A 10551-nucleotide genomic window follows, 5' to 3' on the forward strand; every position below is an offset into this window, starting at 1 on the left:
ATGCGTAGTGACAGAGAAGCTCGAGCAAGAGCAGACAATCCAGGAGAGGTATCCAAGGTGAGGAGTCTGATGAGATGTAGCAGGCACCGGTGAAACTGGGAGATACCGTAATCCGTTTTGCAGTCCCCGCAGTCGAAATAAAAAAGTAAAACGCAAAAAGAGGTGAGACCGTAGGGACGTGATCTGTCGGGTTGCGGGCCGTCTCTACCCCAGACGTGACTGATCCCCTCTTTTTACGGGACTGGCAGGTGCAGACAGATTATAGATTTTGGTGTGAAATGGGTGGGGCCCCCTGTCTGCCCAGAGACATGTTGATGAATATCACAGTGTCTAATTAAAAAGTTTAGGAGCAGAGACAGGAGGCGAGACACATTGTAGGGCCGTCTGCATTGACCTGACTTATTTTTCTCTCATCGCAGTAAATTACAAGCGAAGGAAGACAGCTGATACCAGCACACCGAACTGTCAGTTTAGAACCATGAAAAAAATATATCTGACACTTTGCAGAGGCTAGAACATTTACACCCTTCTTCTATTAAATCAACTTAACAAACTGAATTGCTACATGAATGTATTTAAGGCAGGAGAAAAGAAGATGAGAAAGAAATTAGTAGGCTGGATAGTGGGAGAAAGGGAGAGAAATAGAAAAGATAAATATGGTGGGGAAAATGGAAAAAAAATGCTGTAGCAAGTAAAAAAAAAGGATAACTACAGAAATGTTGTAAAAGGAGGAAATGTGTGACAACAAGGGATAGAGACACAAAGATAAAGAGACAGAATCAGATAAAGGGAAATAAGAATTGAGAGAGAGAGAGAGTGAGAGAGAGAGATAAAGAGAGAGGGAGAGAGAGAAAGAGGGAAAAAAGAGGGGGAAAAAAAAGCAATGTGACAGTGAAAGTGTACCTCATTGGATATGCTTTGTCATGCATAGACATTAGTCACTGTTTACAGTCTCTGGTACAAGACTGGGATAGGTACAGCTTGCTATGAAAAAGAAAACCACCTGACTTTTTTGAGCATGAATAATGTGTATTAATTGACTACATAAATGCATCTTAGATGCTGTTAAGTGTTATCAAGTTTATATCCATCAATTTTGTGCAGATATATGGACATATATAGTAATACTGAACATCTTCTCAAGCAAGAGTTATCTGTGAAACATGTGATGAAAATGTATACTGCCAGTTGTAACACATTTGAGAAAGACATTGCATCATTGTTTTATTTGTGCGTTGTGGTACCAAGCGGTTCACATCTACAGGAGATGGTCATAAGAAGAAATCCTTGTATTTTGTCCCCTCTCTTTCCCTTCCCTCATATCATCAAGGGAGATGCTCTGACCATCCCCCATTTGGAAAAAAAAAAAATTATTACCTTATCCAAAAAGGCAAACTCTTACAGAGCATACTGAAATAGAAGTTGTTGTCCTCAAGAAGGTTGGTCCCAGGGTGAACAAATGTCTCAAAGGCACTGCATAAGCTAAATATTAGTTAGATAGTAAGAAAAAAAAAATATTGGGGTAGATTTAGGAAAATTGCCCTAAAAAATGTAAAAAAATGCATTGAATGCCTGTAATGTAGTACAGTGCACTCCCGTTATAACGAAATGCTCGGGACCGGCAGTTTTCTTTCGTTATAACCGAACAAATACAATATATAACGAAAACAAGGAAACCACGTAAATATATCATATTGTGTTTGCTGAATACTCATCATACACTGGAAAGCTATTTGAAATGTGATGAGTTAACTGTATTACAATAATAAACGCAAGTTCCCCTCAGAAACTGCGTGACACAAGGAGCGAACACACAGTAGTGTGAAGCGTTCACCCATGTAGAGACGCTATAAATGCTTGTTCCGCTATACGTATTTTCGAAAGCAATTCGCATTTCGTTATAACGGAGCACATTTCTTTTGTTTTTCTTTGTCTGTGGCACTCGGAAAAGATTTCGTTACAACGGAAATTTCGCTATAACCGTGTTCGTTATAAGCGAATTTTGTACCATAGACTTTAATGGTGATAATTTTGGGACCAGAAGATTTACTTCGTTATAACGAAATTTCGTTATAACCGTGTTCGTTGTAACGGGAGTGCACTGTATCTCCTGCCATGATTGCGTGATTACACTGTTTCTGGCTCAATACTTCTCATTTATGTTTGCACTTGATAAGATTCTTGAATTTAATCTAACATCTGTGTGCGTGCATAAATAGAATTCCATGTTTTTGGAGGATGTTTTTTAGAGGACAATTGTATGTCGTAATCATTACCTCCGCCAATGCAGGACGCGGGTTATGTTTTCGTTACCGTTTGTTTGTTTGTCCGTGTGCAAAATAACTCAAAAAGTCGTGAACGGATTTAGATGAAACTTGCAGGTAAGGTTGAGAATGACAAAAGGAACAAATGATTAAATTTTGGTAGTGATCCAGAAACTTTTATGGATTTTATGAAGGATTTTTGATATTTTGGCAGGTAGGGTCAATGAACTTCGGAGTTCAAGCCGCGCATTTTGGAGGTTTATAAACGTGCACTAAAGTGCGTGCTCTAGTTTCTGCAAGGGCGAGGCACGCCATGCAGTAGAGGGTTTATGACATATCAAAGGCTTCTATATTGGGAAATCAGGCATTTTTCAGCATGCATACGTATGGGTGGAAATCACTGATCACTTATGGAAGAGCAAGATCATCGGTGGAAAGTAGCTGCTTGGCAGAGGTCTGCACTCTCGGAGTGCTTTTCTAGTTGTAAAACCTGCAATTTTCACATGTATGACACTTTGGTGAATCTTGTATGGAGCCAAGATTCGTGAAAGTAAAATGCGCATTAAAGTTCATGTCTACACACAATGCCAGTGGCATTTAGCATTTATGCCGCAAAAAAAGGTCGTCTGCTCAAAATCACAAAAGTTTCATGCCTCAAATGTTTCTAGTTTTACAGTACCTTTGGACAGACTTGTGAAGATTGTACTCCCCTACAAGAAATTTTGGCACGTACATTTTGTAAAATGATGAAAATAAAGGACCTGTTTTCTCGTCTTTTTCCTTTTTTTTCCCCCTTTGCTTCCGAAATACAGGGCACCAATGTCAAGACAGTGATTCTCAGCCGAGGACTCTTCCCTGCATATGGCATGACGCGCAACATGACATCCCTCTTCAATGTGGACTCACGGAGGAACCTGGTCTCCGCCCTCTCAATGATGGGCCCCAGTCCGGACTGGTGTGTTGGCATCACACGGGAGAACATGTGTACTGAGGACTGTGGCTGGGTAGAGAGGAAAGTCTTCTACCTCCAGCCCTGGGATGCTGGTACTGACAGCGGCCGTACCTACAAAGTAAGAAAAGTGATATCTGTGTTGGATTTGTGTGGGAATTCAGTGTGGCTGGAATGGTTTCAATGCCCTTGACCTCTACCTTAGGTGATAGCTGTCGGCATTCAACTGGACATAACTCTCTTTATGTTACTCTCCAAATGTTTTCATAACCTGTTGCCTTTATTCCTATTGTGCTTCATTTACTGAGCAGCTTGTCTCTTGACTTACTTTTTTTTTTGTCAGTCAACGCAAACATGCCAATAGTAATTTCACCATCGGTGAACAACGATTACGTAATATCCCTTACCCCTGTTGTATCTTTTTGACATTCAGGAGGAGCTATGGAATTGTTTACACCCAAGTTGAATAAATTTTACAGTAAATTCAAATTTTGGAGGCTTAACCAAATGCTACTGAAAGAGCTCGGCTGGTTGCTTCTTAATGCATGGTCCCAGATAGAATTCATTCACTGTGTCCATGGAACGTAGATGTTCCCTTTAGGGTACATTTTCCCATAATATAGTAATACCAGTTGTCCCAAAAGAATTATATGTGACAAAATTATATATTTTTAAAATAATTTATTGATATTTGTTGACCTTTGAGTCCGAGCTCACATTGGATTTCATTTTCCTCCCTTTCCCCAGGCCAGTAATGCCCCCTTGGAGCCACCAGAACGGATCCAACCCATAACCAGCACAGACCAGCGCTGGAGGTCGTTCTATCGGAGAGACAGATCTGCCATCCCGCCCCTGGCAACAGTCATTCTCGAGAGGCTGGATATTCGCAACCGCACCAGCCCCGACACAGACCACTCAGTCGACCCAAACACAGGTTTGGATCATGTTTGTTGGCAGTATTGCTGTGTATGATGTCTGCTATTGTCCTGTTAGACTGGGATTAAGGTGTCATTCTCTGCCTACCACACCAAAGGATCATTCTGTATTTGGGTATTAAGGATATGGTAGAGAATCAATATATTCCTGTTTTTTGTTGCAAGAGGTGCAGGCACATATGGACAATATTGTGGCTGATCATAATGTTGATAATGATGACACTACCTGTAAAGATGAAGATAGTCTTTATTCTTGTAGTAGTTAAGGCTATGATGAGTTTGTTCCTTATCATAGTCTAACTATTTATGATATGACGTCAGCATACGATCTGATGATCTGTTACCAAAACCAAGCATCATGAACTCCTTTCAAAATATTGAAGTGATGTCGTAGATGAAGCTTGGTAGGCCTATATCCATAAGGACCGTAATGTCTTAATGTTCCTCAGAGATAGTTGTTATGTTTTGTCAGCTTAGAATGATTGTGGCAAGGGCAAACTACTCTAACAGTTTCTTTTTTTTTTGCAATAATTGAGATAAAATTTGAAATGCATGATGATCATAGGATAATGATGTGAGAGAATATTGTTTCTGCTAGATGTTACTTTGTCAACTAAAATTTATAGCCAAAATTATAGCCAAAAGCATTCCATTCGCAAGGTGATATATGGCAGAAGTATTGGTTATCTTTTGCGATATTTTTAGTTTCAGTGTCATAGTTTCTGATCATTTGATGTCTTCATACAGGTGTGATGCCACCTAAGAAAGGAATGATGGGAGGTGGCCCAACAATGCCACCAAAGGTCATGGGTCATAACCCCAGCATGCCTCCAAAGGTCATGGGGCCCGACCCAACCATGCCACCGAAGGTCATGGGACCTGACCCCACCATGCCACCAAAGGTCATGGGCCCCGACCCCACCATGCCTCCAAAGGTCATGGGGCCCGACCCTACCATGCCACCAAAGCAGCTAGGTGTGACCATGCCCCCCAAGAATATGGGTGAAGGTGAGTATGTGGCCATCTTGTAAATGGAGCAGTACATCAATGATGTAATGATCTGCTTCAATCAGGCTAGCTTCTTTAGTAAAAGCACTGTTCTTCCAGAGAGTCTCATCATTATTATAACACTAGTTGCTATGCCATATGCTCATTTATGTACACACCTTGGTTAAGAGGGGGGGGGGGGAACTTATGGGTAAAATGGCTTACAGACAGATGTGTATCCATGGCTGGGATTTGAATCGTCAAAGACCACCTGTTACAGTGAAGATGTTGATAATGATGATGGTGTGATGTTGAAGATAACCAAAAAGGACTGCAATGTCTCATTACGAGTCCACTAGGGTAAAATAGCTCTAGAAATCCAGATTTCTTCATTTGTAGTGCTAAAGGGCAACAACTGAAGATGATGATGACCATGAAAACAGCAACAGTGATGATTATGAGGATGATTATGCTGGTGATTGTAATGATGAAGGTGATGATGATCCTAATAAATGAAGGTTTTAGTGCACAAGAAAATCTGCAAACCTTTTAGTAAGCACAATTTTATATTTCTCTCTAGACGTTAGTTATCAAGTCCACACTGTTTTAAATGCAGGAAAATTGAAACTTGGTGTATTTGCACAGAGGAGTATTAGTGTAGAAATGATGGTATTGGTACTTGTGCCCCAGTATTGGGGCACAAGTATAATGAGGTGAATCTCTGAGGTATGCTAAGATATCATTCCTGAAGCTTATCATATTAATAACTTGTTTTGCTGTCTCCATACTCAAGGCACAGACTTGCAAACAATGCCTCCCAAAAGAAGAGGTAAGTGCTTCCACTTCTACCGATGCCTGAATATTGTTTCTCTGTTGTAAAGTCATATGTGCTGTGATTATCTTTCATATTCAGCATCTTATGATGTACCTGTACTGCGACAATAAAATAACTGCAAAACTCTGTGGGGGAAGGAACTTTAATTTCTTGAAAGTTATTTCAACGGGCATGAATATTTGTTGTAGTCTTCAAAGCTTTTTATTTGCATTTCAAAGAAGAAGTTAACTGTAATCTATGCAAAAAATGAAATAGTGAGTAGTATGCACTTCAGACATGTCTGTTTTACTATGGTTACTGTAATCCCTGTCGTGATATGAATTTTTTGTTTTTGAGAATAAAGATATGAACAGTTCTTCCTTTGCATTGCTATATGCCCAATATGCATCATTTTATCAAACTCTGTACTCCTTTCTTTTTATATTCCTTTAAGTATCTGTCTGTATATCTATATGTATATATGTATGTGTCAATCCATCTACAGTATCCGTCAGTTTGTGTATTGGTCAGTCTGTTTTTCTAACTGTCCATCAGTCATCTATCTGTCTATCTATCTATTTATGTATGTATGTATATATGTGTGTATGTATGTATGTATGTATGTATGTATGTATGTATCTATCTATCTATCTATGTATCTATGTATCTATCTGTATATCTATCGGTCTATCATTTATATCTATCTATCTATCATTTATTGTTGTTATGATACTTAAGATATTAAAATTGGCTCTAATTTCTATGTGGCACCAGACTGTTTGGTTACTATTGTTTGTGGATTGCTGCTCAGTGTTTACTATGCCATCCGTGTTTGTCCCCATGGTGTGTAGGTGGAAGAGTCAGGGACTGTATGATGACCGCTTGGGGTCCGTGGTCAGAGTGCTCAAAGTCGTGCGGCAAGGGCAAGCGTACACGCCAGCGGATGATCAAGCAGAGACCAAGGAACGGTGGCCTGGCCTGCGGACCCACCAGAGAGAAGGAGAACTGCAATCTTGGCAGATGCAGTAAGTAGGATCGAGAGAGAAGAGAAGCATATCTCTTGATAAATATAATGTGTACCAAGTAGGAGTTGGGATATTAATGGGGGGAGGATGGGGTTGGGTTGCCTCCGTATCTGGGCAATTACCCCCAGAGGGCAATTACCCTCCGGCTAAATACTAGTTAGTGGTAAGGTTAGAGTTAAGATTAGGGTTCGGGTTAGGTTTAGGATTAGGGTTAGGATTAGGTTCAGGATTAGGATTAGGATTTAGGCCAGGGGAAGGGTCAGGGGTAATTGCCCTGGGGATAATTGCTCTAGACCCGTTGCCTCCAATATTGGCAGACACTGTAAATGGATGATGGAGGGAAAAAAGCACATGTCATTAACTGTGCAGATTTATTGAGCAAGAGAGGAGTAGTTGGAGCTAGGGAGGCCATGGGCCATTGACAAGTAAGGGGCAGTGGTAGAAAGGGCTGCGAGGGGTGGGGTTTCAAGGTTTATAGATACAGGAAAATGGAGATGGGGGTATGGTAGATGTGAAAGAAAAGTCGAGAAGAGGGAGGGAAGGGAAGTGGCCTGATGATTGGTAGATTACCATATTTGATCATTTGCCTTCCTCAGAAATAATTCATTATTTTTTCTCAAGGTGATTTTGGAAAATCAAGCCATTTGAGTCGTCTATTTCAAAATGTTTCAACTTCAACTACTTTGTCAGTATCATGGTACATAACACTGCACATGACACAGATATTTTGCATGCAGTATTTGGGTTCTACAGCTCGGCCTAAATAGTCTTTGAATGCCACATCAAGCCATGTAAATTTGACTTATACAGTCAGTCAGCTTCATTCACAACAATTGTGTTAGCAGAGTTATTCATATCACAGTGATCTAGAATGCTGATAATTTTATAGTGTCTTTTGCCAGTTTGTATATGGAACATGAGTTAAACAGCCAGATCAAAGACTTGTATCATGTTGAGACATAAAAAAGGTGTCTGTATTTAGAACCATGACTCTACTTCAAATCACTGTACTTTCAAAATGCTTTGTTATGTATGTTCTGTAATCCATGTGACTTCAAAGAGTTTTGTTATATATATGCTGTGATCCATGTGACTTCAATTGTGTGTACCTCCAGCATCAAGAGGCAAGTCACGTGACTGCGTCATGGGTGCTTGGGGTCCGTGGTCGGAGTGTACCATCTCCTGTGGGGAAGGGGAGCAGTTCAGGATGCGGAGCATCAAACGGACACAACGTGGACGCGGCGCAGAGTGCGGTGCCCTCAAGGAACTACGCGTTTGCAATGCCAATCCATGCTAGCGAGAGACAGACTGATTTTTTTTTTTTTAAATCCTAATAATGCTATGTTTTTGTTTGAGTGTGCTCACAGAGGAATGATTACCTGAACTTTATTACAATTTTAATCCTACAGTAGGGGATAGAAAGGAAGGCAAGCCATAATATCAAACACTGTAGTCAGCAAATAGTCATTTTACATGACTAAAATAGATAGACTAAAACAAGACAACACAAATGTATGTTACGATTTAATACACGAAGGTTGAATCAATTCATGAGAAATATTAAGTCACTATCTTCCCTTTCCAATAGTTTTCACAGTGTTTTGATAAAAATATTGCAACATACGTGAAGAAGTTTGTTTCACTTGCATATGAGGAGTGTTCAATATATATTTTTGTTTTGTCTACAGTGTGTGGATGGGCCTTTTGTTATACAACAAAACTATTACTTTGAATATTTGCTGTGCATAACTCACTAAGTTCATTTCATTGTGTAACCTACATGATTTGCAATAAATCGTTTGATTAATTAGCATTATTATCCAGCATTTATCTTTCAAAAATCAGTGTTGCTGGATGTGAGCGCGTTATTTTTTTTAATGCTCTTAAATGTCAGAAAAATTTGAATACTTGATTGTAGCAAAAGATACCCATGGATGCTAAGTTTTAGGTTTTAGCTCATGCTGTATGTAATGATACCAATCTTGCATAGAGTTTAGATTGCCACATTTGCATTTTGTAGCCCTTTGAAAAACTCACTGTGCTAGTTAGATCTCTGACCTATTTTTCTCCGAGAGTCTTTTGAGAGTGATGGGGGTGTTACTTTGTATGAATCATTGTAAATAAAGTATATTTTTCCACAGTACAGTAAATTTCTGCTTGTATAGAAAGTGACCACTTCACCCACTGCCACCTAGTTTAGCAGTCAGTATGCGTTACACATCACTTAGTGACTCCATATCACCATCTGAGTGAAACTAGTGAGTCAGGAATTAAAAAAAGTTAGCTACATGTTTTTATGTTAGTTCTTTCAATCAAATTAGAAGATGTTTAAATGCACTGTTAATATTTTGTGGAACTCCTTTTCATAATTTTAGATAGGAGTGAACAACTATTCATTTCCAGATAGCCAAAGTAAATCTTGTTTCTATTTTACTCTTCTGAAATTTGTGTTCCAGAAGTATATGTTATAAGAGGTTGTTTTTAATCTTGTGAAATTGAGATGCCTATTACGGTTGTAAGGAAACAAAAGTGAGTGCAAGTAGTATTTTTGATCATCATAAAATATTTTGTCCGGCTTCCAGTCTACATTTGAAGGTACGCAGGATGTCACGCTTGCAACTACTAGTATGCCAACTGCAAAAATTTGCACACGACATGCACAGTTTAACGTGTCGCCACTGCGAAAGCTCCCTATTACAGGGGTTAGAGACGACACACGATGCCGTGGCACATTTGTCGACTGAAAAGAATGCTAGAATGCCTCTAGATCTTTCTTTGTTCCGGCGAAAGCATATGTAACAAAAAAAGGAGCGCCTAGTCGGCAGCAGGAGCATTATCTTTGCCTTTAATACCCAAAGCACCATCCTTGCAAGGCTGTGTGGCTCTGTTCTGCCTGCCATGGGAAATCAAGATTATTGCTCGATTGATTCATCAGGCACTTAAAAAGATCTGAGTGACAAAGCTCTCATTTCTAGAATAGGCATACAAATGAAAGCTCCCCTATTAGTCACTCTATTTCCCTCCCTCCATCCCTTGTTAAAAATGAAAAAGAAAAAAACAAGAAGAAAATGCATTTAAACAATTCTTGACAATCTAGTTTGGACAATCCAGTTTGAGCTATCTATGCAAGCAACAGGGGGTACATACGAGAGTAGCATGCAAGCATTGTTGCTGACATAATAGATCTTTGCAACTGTATTACTAAAATGCTCTGTTTGAATAATATTTTTATAGCAATAGCAATTAATAGATAAATTCAGAGGTATGCATTTCACAATCTATTGACCAATCTACTATTGCTCAATATGTAAACCTTTAGAGAAAAAAAATGGAGCATTTTGTTATCGGCTTAATGCCCAGATTTTGTCATAAAGATGAATTTTTACAACCCTGATACAAAAAACATTCTGATGTAATGTCTTAAATTTTATGATCCTTTAGATTCTAGAAAAGCAATGGGGTGAAGATATTACCTCAGCATGCTCAACATTTCACAAACTGGTGTTTTTAAAACATTTTAGAAATATGTGAATATACTGTATTTTTAGTTTTCATAGAGAAAAGTTGTTGCTTTAAG

The 10551-nt window shown here is 39.2% G+C and overlaps 1 protein-coding gene across 1 annotated transcript; it reads left to right on the plus strand.

Annotated features, from left to right (window-relative positions):
- On the plus strand, positions 1-9686 carry LOC139733789 (spondin-1-like). The gene is made up of 7 exons (XM_071644594.1): positions 1-57; positions 3077-3334; positions 3961-4147; positions 4896-5156; positions 5929-5964; positions 6801-6974; positions 8090-9686. Exons 1-7 carry the CDS (start codon positions 1-3, stop codon positions 8269-8271), a joined length of 1155 nt encoding a protein of 384 aa, XP_071500695.1. The 3' UTR covers positions 8272-9686.
- The last annotated feature ends 865 nt before the right edge of the window (positions 9687-10551 follow it).

The sequence above is a fragment of the Diadema antillarum genome, unplaced genomic scaffold, assembly GCF_040938485.1.
Source record: "Diadema antillarum isolate AM-2024a unplaced genomic scaffold, OU_Dant_1.0 seq00000491_RagTag, whole genome shotgun sequence".
NCBI lineage: Eukaryota > Metazoa > Echinodermata > Echinoidea > Diadematoida > Diadematidae > Diadema > Diadema antillarum.

Coding starts and splice junctions, on each gene's coding strand:
- LOC139733789 (XM_071644594.1), top strand. CDS start 1: ATGCGTAGTGACAGAGAAGCTCGAGCAAGAGCAGACAATCCAGGAGAG. Junction 5,157..5,928: donor CCCCAAGAATATGGGTGAAG/GTGAGTATGTGG, acceptor TCCATACTCAAG/GCACAGACTTGCAAACAATG. Junction 6,975..8,089: donor CTGCAATCTTGGCAGATGCA/GTAAGTAGGATC, acceptor GTGTACCTCCAG/CATCAAGAGGCAAGTCACGT.